We start from the raw sequence: 14,350 nt of genomic DNA on the forward strand, positions 1-14,350 counted from the left end.
TCATGAACATCAGGAGGAATACATCATCAAAGGGATTCATCTTTTAGAGGCATCACACTAAGTCCAAGCAAAACACCCATGCCCACATGGGATGAGACCCAAACATAGATGTCGTAGACGAATCTAGTCTATTATTCAATGTCTTAAGAGGAAGATGCCTAGACAACTTAGTTTCAACGAGATGCCTAAACATCTTACTTTCAACGAGATACGTCTCCCTTGTATGAGAGAGACTCCATCATTGAGAGAGATTTCACAAATATCGGCAAGAGGCAACCCATTGATAGACATTTTTAGGTGGTAAATACAAACAGATGTAATTACATTTTGGGCTATGGATGCCTGTTTTAGAGGCAAAAAACGATGTGAGAGAGAGAGAGAGACTTAAACCCTATGCATGAGCTTAAACCCTGAAGAAGCAGGGCGATAGAAATGGCGTGCGGCATGCTGACCAGGAAGCTTGCGGGTGCGGGACGGCGCCTGGGAATTGTGTCGCCGGCCATTTCCAGCAGAGCACCACTCTGTAGGGCCTCCTTCTCTAGCCTCTTTTCAGACCCTGACGAAGCTGTAGTGGAAGAAGACGAAGCTCAGCTCAATAAATACCACGAGCCTCTTGCCCTCGTCACTGGCGCATCCCGTGGACTGGGCCTTGAGTTTGTAAGTACTCCTCCCCTGCCTTCATATTCATACTATGGATACAGACGAGCTCATCTTAGTTGATTATGCTAGAGTGCTGTAAACTAGTGTAAGGGGGGTGTTCATTATCTGGTCTTTGATTGTTTAGCGTGCCTGTCGTGATGGTCAGCTACATGGGTTGCTTCAAAAAAAGAACGGGTGTAAAACCATGGAGTCAAAGACCTCATCTCAATTTTGTGTGGCAAGTGCTAGGTAAGGGGAACATTATTTTCACAATTATCAAGGTACATTATGCATGATACATAGCAAGAAAAGACCTCTGTTAAGTGACAAGTCCTATCGCACATGATCTGTGAAGTGACAAATCCTATCTCACATGTTCTCAAAACATTGAGTTCGTCATTGTAGACTGGATTGATATACTGACTAGGCATCAAGTTACACTATGCAAAGGTGATCAATGATTGAATGAATATGGGTCATGATTATTTTATGAAATCATCCAACATCAGAAAATCATGAACAGGGTGCATGATACAACTTCCATGACTTATGAACAAAGATATAACCCAACTTCTCTGGCCAAAAGAAAATCGAAAAGAAATACACTTGAAACTCCGAAATTGCTCGAGACATTTTAGAATTTGGAAGTGCCTTAAATACACTATGTACTCAAGCATTAGACAAATTATTTGCACATGAGAGAGATAGAAAGCAATAGAAGGAGAACAAGAACTATTACCTCCTTACTTGCGTGTCATAACATCTTTTGGGAGAGGTCATTGAATGTATATGATGTCAGGACTGTCCGTACAACTTGCCACGTCGGCATGTCAACGCGTTTTGCGAGGGTTTTGTACAACAGCCACGTCATCCACTTTTTGATGCTAGATCTTTTGTGGGTTCTGCTTCTAGCTCCTTGGGCCCCATCGAACGGGGATCCATAAGTTGGTTCTTCTGTTGCTTCCTTGTTTTGCTGCTTCTAGGGGATTTGCAAGTCGGCTTTGTTCTTTATTGGCTTGACAGCAATTTGTGACAAACTTTCTTCAAAAGACACTGACTCTATGTACTCATGCACTAGACTTCACCAATCCAACACTTCTACAAAGACATTAGTCACTGATCAATCACATTTCTATCGAGGGTCTCAAATACAAATCTTGATCATTGTAACCATTTAGCAATCACATCCAGATCTGTCATTGATCTTTTCACAGATGTCTTGATCTACTAAATCTTGTTACTATCAAAGTCATATCCTTTCACATTTCAATCAAGCAAACCATGCCCATGACTACCCCACAAGACAATACATCCACATAGCATGCTGTGCAAAAATCACACACTTAGTTCACACTGAACATTCAAATCACATTCTCATCACTATCTTTGTCGAGATCTTGGATGAAAATCATGATCTATTGTAACATATTTAGTAATCACATCCAGATTTGTTGTTAATCTCTCGCGGATGTCTTGATTGACTAAATTTGGTTACTATCATGTTTGTCTCATCTCTCCGGAGAACAAGACCGAAATGTTGCAGTCATTTCGTCTTTGAACATGCACTCAAACACTATTCACATGAGAGATCACATGTAACAGATTCATTTCGGAAATTCCTAGTTCGCAGTACTTCTTTCTTAAAGTCATCCTGTCACAAACGGGAGCGCATAGCAATATAAAATATACTCGGATAAATAAAATTTATCACTTAATATTGAAGCCAGAGGATATAGAGAAATAAATAGAGAGAGTGAGAAGATCGACACTGTACTGAGGACCGGAAGATGGGCTGGTCTCCCCCTTAAAGAGAATTCTTTATTAGGGAGAATCTTTTTACAAGCACAAGAACTGGAGAAAACCCCTCCGTTCTAAATCTTTGACTCGATGGTCCTTCCTTCCCGTAAGGGAAATCCGAGAGACGAGCTCTCAATCCTTTTTCCGTCTGAACTCGGAGTCGAGACTCCACAGACAATTTTCAAATTCCGTTCCCGGGATTCCCAAGCATAGGCCGAAGCCTTCTCGCTTCTCCTTTGCGATGAAGTACCTGCAAACACACACGCAAACACGCGACAACAATTCGTATGGCGAATCCACAATAGATTCCTGTCGCTCTTGCGCGGGAAAAGCGACTTCCGTGCTTTGTAGTCTCGCGCGATCTCTCCCGTCTTCTGGCAGTAGAGTCTTCGCATCTTCTGGCGGCAGAGTCTTCGCTTGTTGGCGTTGGCAACTCCTTTTCAGTGAGGGCATGTGGTGCTTTTATAGCTCCTTGACCACGGCACGAATAGCTGCTCGTGTAGAGATCGCGACCGGTTTTTTTTTTTTTCTGTTCTACCCGAAATAAGGAGAGAGAATTCGTTGGCTGGTTTTGTTGCTTTATTTTCTAAGTGGCTGCCCACTTATTAAGTGGACGGCCAACATATTTTAAAATTGGTTTGAACCTGCCCAAAAACTCAATAAAACCTTATAAGTTAAAAACAATGCCTTTCACAACACTTCCGAGGCGTCCCTGGATGCAACCACATGCACGAATGCAATGCAAACATAGATTCCTCGCGGGAAAGATTTTGCTCTTCCCGGAAAACTCGTTAAAATTTTTCGCTTTTTAAGAAAAGCTTCTCAGAACCCATCTTTATTCTTGTGCTTGCGTCTTTACACGTATTCCTCTTTTCCAGTTCGGATTTCCTCTTGACTATGGATATCCCCTTTCCGATGCACTCGTCACCCACCTTGTGACGCATCAGGAATACCCATCACCTAGTCCTTTCCTACCGAACTTCTGGTACAATCCCCTTCGCGATGCTGTATGTCACCCATCCTATGACGCATCAGAGATGTCCGTTCTCGGATGGTCGGATACTTCTTACTGATGCTCCCTGTCACCCATCCGTTGTGACGCATCAGAAGTACCCGTTCATGGTGGCCTTACAGATATTCCCTTTCACAGTGCTCCTGTCATTACTTAGAATGACGCACTAGGGATACTCTGTACTCGGATGTCTCCAGTGAGAAAAACCCTCTCACTTAAAATTCCAATAATTCATTTAGAATTATTTTTCCTTGGTGTAACCAAGCAAGAAAACCCTCTCACTTATAAATCCAATAATTCATTTATAATTATTTTTCTGTTAGATAAAGCCAATTTAGCAACACATCCAGCAGAACAAGCTGTTGTGAGAGATGTGCAGGATGCATGTGTTTATGATGGGTACTCAACTTCCCAGGCTTTACGTCTAAATGCAGTACTACGTTTCATGCACCATTCACTCTCACGTTGTCTGTGTGAGATCTCTGTGCAATGAATAGTCTCGCTAAATGATCCGGCTTGACTGTTTTCTTCAGTGAAATAAAGTGAGCTTACTTGCGAAATCTATTGATGACAGTCCAAATGTCATCATGCCCACTCCGTGTCTTCAGGAGATAAAAAATGAAATACTTTTCCAAGGGCGGGTGGGAATGGGTAAAGGCTATAACAATCCCTGTGCTTTATGCCTGTCAAACTTGACCTTTTGGCATAGTAATTGCGTACAAAGTCGTCCACATCCTTCTTGAGTCTTGGCCAAAAGAAGTAACGCTCCACACCTTTCAAGGTGGTGTCGATGCCGCTGTGACCCGTAAAAGGTGGACAATGGCACTCAGTCAAAACCTTTTCCCTCAACGGCTCTGTAAGGCACAACATCGTTTTCTTCATCAAGTAGCCATCCCGTATGGAATATCCCGCTACTACCTTCTCATTTTGTATTCTAGTGAATACATCTGAAAATTCTAGATCTATGGTGTACTGATCAACCATGTCCTCGAAGCTTCTATGATGAATCGCGGAAATAGCCAAGACTAGCGGCTTCCGAGACAAAGATCTGCCGCCAAGTTCTTTCGTCCCCGAACATGGACAATCTGGAAGTGAAACTATGACAAGATGTTAGCCCACCGCATTTGCTTTTCCAAAAGTTGCTTTTGTGACAAGAAGTAGCGTAAACTTTGATGATCAGTGAAGACCGTGAAATCGACTCCGAGTAGGTAATGTCACCACTGAGTAAGAGCATGTATCACTGCCAAAAGCTCTTTCTCATAAATCTATTTGCTATCAATTGTGGCCTTAAAAACAATCGGCTTTCATAGGCAATCACATGGCCTTCTTGCATTAAGAGCGCTCCCAGACTACGATCACAAGCATCACAATATACTTCGAATGACTTTTGCAAATCCGGCAAAGTCAATACTGGTCCAGTAGTCAATTTCTTTTTCAATGTCTGAAAGGCAGTCACCTCTGTGGGTCCCCACGAGAAAGGGTGTGTCAGAATGTGTAAAGGGGAAGCTACCTTTGCAAACTTTCGAATGAACGGCCGATAGTAAGAACACAAGCCGAAGAAGCTTCCAACTTCATGAACTTTCTTCAAATCTGGCTAATCGGGAATAGTCTCAATCTTACCCTGTGTCTAGGGAATGTTATGATCTACTAATTGATCTCCTTTATCCTTTCTTTCCTTGTGCCTTGGGACCTGCGGGTAGCGTCTTTCGCTTCTTGGCATGTTAGAGTCATCGCTCTCTCTGGAATCCTTTGATGAACTTGCATCTGGTTCCCTTAATTTGTCGGAGCCTCTAATTCTCCAAAATCCTGTGATGAGCTATCATTTGGTTCCCTTGATTCATTCTCGTTACTGGCAGACTCTTGCCTTTTTAAGGTGGATACTATCCTGCCCTTCGCATTAGTCAATGAGCCGGCCTGCATTCCAAATCGTTGCTTAGTCATGTCTCATAAGTCTCTCAATGGAGTCAGACTTCTGGTTTAAAACATAGTCTTGAATCTCTTTAGCAAACCACAACAAAACTGCTCAATTTGGTCTTTCAAAGTTATCTTCCAAAACGAAGATGCTGGCAAACAAGTATCCCAAAATCTCTTGCAGTAGTTATCCAATGTATCTTTCTCAGCCATTTTCAAGTGATGCCAAGTCGTGATGACATTCATCCGCATCCTTCCTTTGAAGTAATATGCCGCCTGTCGCTCCCTCGAATGTTCTGAGAGCCACTCTCCAAAGAAGGCGACGCCAAACTGTATATGGCCGGGTCTGAGACACATCGTCTCAATAGAAAGGGTACATTCCTGATCTTTCACTTTGTCCCAAAGGCGGCAAAGTTTTGTACTTTCGTTCATCTGATTCGGTTTTGGCCCCACTCAATGTGGTACCAATTCTGCTTTCATCTTTCCTTTTCTTCCGCACTCGACTGTTGCTTTGTAACTCTCAAATTTATCTTCTTCTTGTCACGTGACACATCCAACCCCACGTGTCCGTGGACAATCTACAACACGACAAGGGTTCAGTCAGTGCAGTCAGTCTAGATTAGAAGTGATCTGGCACTTTTGTGAGTCTATTCGTAGACCGTGCATGCCCAGTCACTTAGTGTAGATGCATATCCTCTGGTTGCACTCAACATGATCATAAGCATTCCCATCAGAATCCATCAGAATCCTTCAGGGGGTTATTCCAGTGCATTTAGCCTATTTTACCTATTTTTGACATTTTTCACTTATTATTTTTAAGTGACTTTTGTTGGAAAGTAGGTAGGGCAAATTGAGTAAGTTTGTATATAAGCAAACCTAGACTAGCACTAAATGGCAGAAGAGGCAACAGAAGCCAAGCTCAACAGTCATCTTCTCAGCAAGACCGGCAGGATCCCATAGCGTTTCCAGCCAATCAAGACCAAGCTAGCGTTTTTTGTAGCAGACAGGCCTTGGCGTTTTTGCAGTAGATCATCTCGCATTTGCATCATCGCCAGCAAGTCCCAACCCTTGGTGTTTTTGCATCAGGAGATCATCGCCCACACACATCCAGTCCTAGCTTTTTCAACCCAGATCGCCCTCCATTGCAGTTGGCGTTTTTCAGCCATGAAGCAACCACATATTCAGCCCTTAAGAACCTGCAGTTCAGCCCTAAGGAAGTGCAGATTTTCAGCCCTAAAGACCAGCAGAATCAGCGTTTTCCCTAGCGTTTTCGGCAACAGCAGATTTCAGCCCATAGCGTTTTTGGACAGTAGATGAAAGATGGCAGATTTCAGCCCTTAGTTTGGTGTCGCCATCCCCGTCGACATAGCCTAGACTTTCATCAGTCACATGCATTCCCATTGTACCAGTTTGTGCAATCATAAGTAGACCACTCTCGCCGACGAGAGTGGGGCCTTCGGAGGAGGGTTTTACAACAGTCTCTGTTGTCATATTCTCTTCTCTCTCTATCTCTCAGTCTCATGCACTTGCACGCACAATGTCCATTCACTTTGTTGTGATCATAGCATTCTCTCATTAAGAACGAAAGGCTCTACCTTCCATAAGAACAAAAAGGAACCTTGAGCACAATTCGGAGAACTCATCTTTAGCAAAGCGCAAACATTCATTCCGCTGCACCTGACACTTTTGGTGGTCCTTTGGTTCATCTTCTTTTCAAGAGTTGTTGTCCATTTCTTTCTGCGAGTACAGGTTTTGTTTTTCTGCACTCGTCTGTCCTTTTGGCTTTCCTCTTGATGTCACAAGGCGGGCACCACGTGCCAATAGAAAAGAACAGACTAAACAACTTTAAGCACTTCAAATAACAATTGAACTGAGAGAGAGAGAACACGCGACACGGAGTGGCGGAATTCCACCCCAGAGAGTATTGGCCCCAAACCTTGGCGCCCCTTTCGGTATTTCTTTATATTGCATCAACACAGTACAAGCCGGTACTCCAGACCTTGCACCTTCTCCAGGAAGCATGCCAGAGAATGAGCCCTAACCTCATATTTAAAGGCCCTTGTTCTGAAAAGCAGTTACAATAAAAAGCCTTTAAAACTCAAAAGCCTCTGGTCCAAAAGCAAAGCCAAAAATTTGCTAGCGCAATTTACGAAAATCCGTACAGCCTGCTACGTCATCAGCCAACGCAAAACGCGAAAATCCATACAGCCTGCCACGTAATCATGTCAGCGACAATTTTCAAAAATCTGCCACGTCATCAGTTTTTGCGTGTGTCCGGATCCTGCTTTATTTTAATCCTTTATGTCACTTGGGGCCCCATCGAACGGGGTCCCCATAAGTTGATAGGACTTCTTCTTCTTCTTCTACTTGTTCTTCTTAGGGTTTAGGCCCCTCGGTCGGCATCTGTAAGTTGGCTCCATTCTTTAGGCTTTGACACGTCAGGAATTTGTTGCACCTGACTTGAGAGGAGAAGCAATGGCCGCACGCCATCTCAAGTAAATCGTATCAATCGAGTAATTCTTCAGGTGTTTCGCCAATCTCGGGTCCTTAGAGTACTTAATCAATCTATTCACACATATGCCAATTTGCAGTTGACGTTTGTATTGCGTTCTGACAAACTTGTCCGTCAATTTTTTTTTTTGGTCAAATTCTTCACGAGAACCCATGTGTAATCTGGGATTCTTTTTGGCTTTATGCTCTGTAAGACAGAGCGCCTGATGCATGATGTATGAAGGGTGGGAGTGGCTAATAAGTCCGGGGTCGGTCGGGCCGCGAAGATTCTTTCCCAAAAACTGTGAGCTCTGCAAAAAGGATCGGGTCCTCCGTAGAAGAAGAATCTTTCTGTGCTCTGATACCATTGTAACAAACTTGGACACCTCAAGTCAAGACTCTACCACGACACAATAGAGATTCACAAACGATAACATGGTCCGGCGTAGTTCCGAGCCAAGAGGTATTGGCCCCAAAGACTGGCGCCCCTTTCGGTATTTCTTGTTTTTATTAATTTGTGTGCAGAGTACAAAGAGAGCCTGCGGGTGCTCACTCTCAGACTCTGCGTTGAGATGCTTTGAGAAGTGAGCCCCTAAGGCCACTTATAAAGATTACATAGGGTTGCTAAAAGCAGAGCCCCCAAAAGCTTCAAACACAACAGCAATCATCCCCAACAGCTTTAGTGCTAAAAACGGCCAACGTGTTCCGCGGAATTCCGCTTAGCAGCCAGCGGATATTGCGGAGGTCCGTACTGCTTGTCAGCGCAAAACGTGTCGCGTTTTTCGAGCCTGTTGCCATGTGGCATGTTGTGTGTGTATCCGGGGGCCTGCCACGTCACCAGTTTGTGATAGTCTTCTTGATCGAAAGAAAATGAGCCTGCTTATTAAATCTGTCGATGACTGTTCAAATGTCATCATGTCCACTCGGAATGTTGGGAAGATGAAATCCACTGCTATACTTTCCCATGGTTTGCTAGGGACTGATAAAGATTGCAGAAGACCTGGTGCCTTATGCCTGTCAAGCTTGACCTTTTGGCATATCAAACATTCTCGTCCACATCCTTTTTGATCCTCGGCCCGTAGAAGAACCGCTGCACACCTGTCACTGGTGGTTTCTGTGCTGCGGTGACCCGAAAAAGGTGGATAGTGGCACTATCAAAACCTTATTTCTCAACGCTTTTGTCATACACAAGTAAATTTTTTTCCCCGCATCAAATAGCCTTCCATGGGTGGATAGCCCGCAACCACTTCCCCACTCTATCGTTGGCCAAAGATGTATGCAAAATCTGGATATGTGGTGAACTAATCTATCATATCCTCGAAGTTGTGGTGATGAACCGCTGAAATAGCCAAAACCTAAGACTTACTGTAACAAACTTGGACACTCCAAGTCAAGATTCTACCGCGACACAGCAGGAATTCACTTCAAAACAGTTTACAGTTCACAATTGTTTCGACACGGCCTGCCGGAGTTCCGTGCCTAGAGTTATTGGCCCCAAAGACTGGCGCCCCTTTCGACATTTCTTTTTGTATTAATCTGTGTTCAAAGTACAAGAGAGTGGGAGGGTTGTCACTTTCAGACTCTGCGTCCAGATGCTCTGAAGAGTGGGAGCCCTGCCCACTTATTTATAAGTTTACAAGGGATGCTAAAAGCAGAGCCCCAAAAGATTCAAAATCAAAAGCTTCTTAAAAATAAAGCATAACTTCAAAAGCTTCTTCCAAAATCTTGCGTAGATTTTCTCTTGCGCAAAAGCGGCACTTCTGTACAGCTGCCCGTATTCACGGAAATCCATACGCTTAGCCACGTCACCCTGTCAGCGCGTTTTGTGATGGAATTTTTGGAAGTCTGTACGGTTGCCACGTGGCACTGCGGCCAACCGGGGCGGGAGTGCGTGTCTACTGTGGGGCAGCCACGTCACGAGTTTGTGACACTTACGAGATAGCGCATTCGCTACCACACTCTTTTGTCCCTGATCATGCACAATATGAAAGTGAAATTGTGACCAAGTGTTTGCCCACCACATCTGCTTGTCCGAAAGCTGTTTCAAAGACGAGATATCGATGAACATTGCCAAATCGGCTCCATGTGGAAAGTGTCGCCACCGAGTAAGAGCGTGAATGACTGCCAAAAGCTCTTACATAAATCTGTGCAACCTGTTTTGGTCTGAAAAACGTTCGGCTCTCATAAGCTCAGACTGCGACCCCAATGTACCTGAAATGGCTTTTACAAGACTGGCAAAGCCAACACTGGCCCAACCGTCAACTTCTCTTTGAGAGTCTTGAAGGTTGCAATCTTAAATGGTCCCCTATGCAAAAGGAACCCCTTTCTGTGTCAAAGCATGTAGAGGAGAAGCAATCTCCACAAATCTTCGAATGAACCGTCGTTAGTAAGAGCAAAAACCCAAAAAGCTTCGGACATTCTTCAAATCGGGCCAATCTCTGATGATCTCCATCTTGGCCGGGTCCCATTCTGACACCCTCCGCAGAGATGATGTGACCCAAAAAGCAGATCTTGGGTAAGAAAAACTCGCTCTTCTTCCCATACACCACCAATCGATGTTGCCTTAGTGCCTGGAAAAACGTGTAACAAATGGTGTCTGTGCTCTTTCCACTCTTGGAGAAGACGATGATGTCGACGGAAAAGGTGCCCACAAATGACCTATACTCTCTGAAAATCTTGTCCATTGTCCTGTTAAATATTACGGGAGTATTTGAAAGGCATCACTGCAAGCCAAGAGACGTCCTGGATGTTGTCTTATAGACTTCCCTAGGTGATAACCACTTTTTATCAATTCTGCCAAAGGAAGTTGAACCATGAAGTCTGTCTTGTATATCATTGATCCTTAGAATAGGGAATCTGTTCTTGATAGTGATTTTGTTGAGAGCTCTAAAGTCAATGCACATTCTGCAAGATCCATCTTTCTTAGAACCGACAACACTGGCAAACAATAAGGTGATGTATTGGGCGAAATGAGACCATTCTCTAGAAGCTCTTTCATTGGGTTCATAATTTTCCTCTTTCTCCTTTGATGACCTTGCATCAGGTTCCCTTAGTTAATCGGAATCCTTGGATGCGCTATTGTCACAAATTGATGACGTGGCAGTGTAACCCGGACACACATGACAAAGTGATGACGTGGTTGACTGCACAGAAGTCCTTGATTTTGCACTGACTACTGACATGGCTATAATGGACGGATTTTCGAGTTTTGTGTTGACATGCTGACGTGGCAGATTGTATGGATTTCCACGTTTAACACTGATTTCCGCAATTTGCGTGATGCTTTTTGGCAGCTTTTCAAGATCAGTTGCTTTTGGGGCAATTTGCTTTTGAGTTATTGTTTTTGGGGCTCTGCTTTTGGGGCTCTACTTTTGGGCATCCCTTGTAAGAATAAAAGAGCCCTAAGGGCCTTACTCTTCAGGGCATCTGGACGCAGAGTCTGAGAGCGGGGGACCCTGCGGGAGTTGTAACTTTGGTCAAGCATTAATAATACCGAAAGGGGCGCCAGACTCCAGTCTTTGGGGCCAATCTCTCTGGGCACGGAACTACGCCGGGCCATGTCGACCAAATTGAACTGTGATTTTAAAGTTGTGAAGTATTTTAAGTGATTCTCTCTCGTGTCGCGATAGATTCTAGACTTGGGGTGTCCAAGTTTGTTACAGTGGTATCAGAGCATTAGGCGTGTGCTTTTCTCAAAGCATACCGGTCCTACTAAAGAGCAGACAGATCACTTGGGCACAATTTTGGAAATTGTTATTGAAGAATCTTCGTGTCCCGACCTCGGACTTATTAGTCACTCCCACCCTTCATACATCGCGCATCGGGCGCGCTCCCTTCTTCATCACTCTGTCTTACAGGGCATAAAGCCATTAAGAATCCTAGATTACACATGGGTTCTCTTAAAGAATCTGATGGAGATAACACCTCTCAACGGGAAGGCAAAGAAAAGTTGAAATCTGATGCGAGAACTGAAGCGGTAAACTTTTTTTTGGTGGAGAAGTTTGCTAGAGCAAAATATCAGTGTCCACTACAGGTTGACATGGGTGTGAAAAGATTGATGAAGTACTCTAGAGATCCGAGATTTGCGAAACATTTGAAGATTATTCGATTGATGAGATTCACTCGAGATGGTGTGAGGCCATTGATTCCCCTGTCAGGACAAGACGAAAGCTGAAAGGACAGACGAGTGTAGAAAAGCGGAAGCTTTACTTGCAGGAAGAGCTCGAATAGAACTGTTGACCAGAAGATGAACCTGATACAGGAAAGGACACTGAAAGAGATATTGATGTACTGACAATCTGGTGGCTTGTGACAAATAGCTAGAAATAGGAGCGAGGAACTAGCATCTGTATGGATTCGAAAGCATGGAGTTGGACATCCACTCTTTTGCAACGAGGTGAGTCATTCTTGCCTGTTTTGCAAGTGAAATCAAGGATGAGATGGTGAGATCGAGAGCGACGATAGCTCAGGAATGAATCGGATATCCTTTCGATTTGAGATAAGAATGATGAATTTGAGCGAATGAATGATGACACGCATGTTGAATGATTCTAGTGCGTCAAGATTCTCGTACGAATGAGATGACTAGATGCTGTGGTGAGTGCATCAAGAGTTCCTGCCGGAAGAGTTCCTGCCGGATGAGATAACTACACAAGGATCTAGGTGCATCAAGACTTCTGGACAGATGAGATGACTAGATGATTGAAATATTGTGTTCAGTATGAACTAAGTGTGTGAATGAAGAACTTTGAAATAGGAACTTTTGAAGATGATTTTGATTTATGTACGAGATTAATGTTGTCTGGAAGAACTTGCTAGTTGTGTGCAGATAACAGGTGAAATCGATGATGATGAATGCAATTGGGAGCAATGACCGCTCGAGAACGAATCCGATAAGTATCATGAATTTTGAGTGAAATTAATGTTTTATGAAAGAACCTGCTATTTGTGAACAAATAACAGGATTAAGAATGAGATGCTGATTTTGGAGCAGTAACAGGTCATGAATGAACTTGATAACAAATCATGGATCACGATTGATTCAATTGAATGAATGATTAAACCACTCTGTTAAGTATGAACTTGACGATATATTGGGATCCTCAGAAAAGAATTCTCGCACGTGATAGTGCTTGAGGCGACAGATTCTTGCACATGACAATGCTTTGAGGCGACAGATACTCGTACACGACAATGCTTAAGGCGAATGACTACTTGCACACGACGGTGCTTGAGTCGAAAATCTCTATAGATATGATCGCAATATGGTATTAGTTAACCTGACATCAATGAGGTCTAGAATGGATCTAGATGTGGTTACTAAATAAGTTGCTGGCAATCATTGTTTGAGATTTGAAATGAATGTTTTTGTGATTGATTGTCATGTGATCTCGTGTGATGTCATGTGCAGTGATGTGAGTGTCGTCTTTGTACAAGTGCTAGACATGTCGTGTCTAGTGCATCGGTACTAACAGTCAATGTCTACTAAGATAGTTTATGGCCTCTGTCTGTTTTACAGGCGTAATCGAGGGCGATTACAATTCTTTCAAAAGGGGGGTATGTCACAAATTGATGTCGTGGCAATGCAACTCGGACACACACACACGACAAAGTGATGACGTGGTTGACTGCATAGAAATTCTTGATTTTGCGTTGACAGTTGATGTGGCAGTATTGTACGGATTTCCGAGTTGTGCGTTGATATGCTGACGTGGCAGATTGTACGGATTTTCGTGTTTCATCTGGTTGTTGACATGGCAGGCTGTACGGATTTTCGCAATTTGCGATGATGCTTTTCGGCAGTTTTTCAAGACCAGTTGCTTTTGGGGCAATTTGCTTTTTGAGTTATGGGAGTTGTAACTTTGATCAAGCATCAATATAAAAGAAATACCAAAAGGGGCTCCAGTCTTTGGGGCCAATCTCTTTGGGCACGGACCTATGCCGGGCCGTGTCGACCAAATTGTACTGTGATTTTAAAGTTGTGAAGTATTTTAAGTGATTCTCTCTCGTGTCGCGATAGATTCTAGCCTTGGGGTGTCCAAGTTTATTACAACTATCATCTGATTCTTGTACTTCTCCCGAATTTTGGTGATCTGTCATTCGGCTCCTCCGATTCATTTTCTTTATTGGAAGAATTTCCCCCTGATGAGGTGGATACTGTCCTGTCCATAGAATAAGTCAATGAGCCGGCATGCATCCCAAATCGTTGTTCAGCATGTCTCACAAGTCTCTGAATAGAGTCAGACTTTTGTTACAGACAATGCGCTTGGATTTTTTTTGGCAAACCACAGCAAAACCCCTCAATCCGGTCTCTCAAAGTAACATTCCGAAATGAAGGCAGTGACAAATAAATATCCCAAAACCTTTGGCAGTAGTCATCCAATGTATCTTTCATAATCATTCTCAAAGGATGCCTAAGTTGTGATGACATCTCTTTCATATTCGTCTGACATTAAACTTGATTAAAAAATTCTCTTGAATTTTACCCATGTCGCAGGTGTT

General features: G+C 43.5%; 1 protein-coding gene across 1 annotated transcript in view; it reads left to right on the plus strand.

Annotated features, from left to right (window-relative positions):
• Positions 1 to 348: 348 nt before the first annotated feature.
• The window catches only part of LOC147457205 (uncharacterized), a 41,499-nt gene continuing 27,497 nt past the window's right edge, over positions 349 to 14,350 (plus strand). The window contains exon 1 of the mRNA XM_086512167.1: positions 349 to 657. Within this exon, the coding sequence (XP_086368293.1) occupies positions 433 to 657 (225 nt within the window). The 5' untranslated portion in view covers positions 349 to 432. The remainder of the gene's footprint in view (positions 658 to 14,350) is intronic.

Source organism: Adiantum capillus-veneris, chromosome 5 (assembly GCF_014529385.1).
Source record: "Adiantum capillus-veneris isolate H3 chromosome 5, ASM1452938v2, whole genome shotgun sequence".
Classification (NCBI taxonomy): domain Eukaryota; kingdom Viridiplantae; phylum Streptophyta; class Polypodiopsida; order Polypodiales; family Pteridaceae; genus Adiantum; species Adiantum capillus-veneris.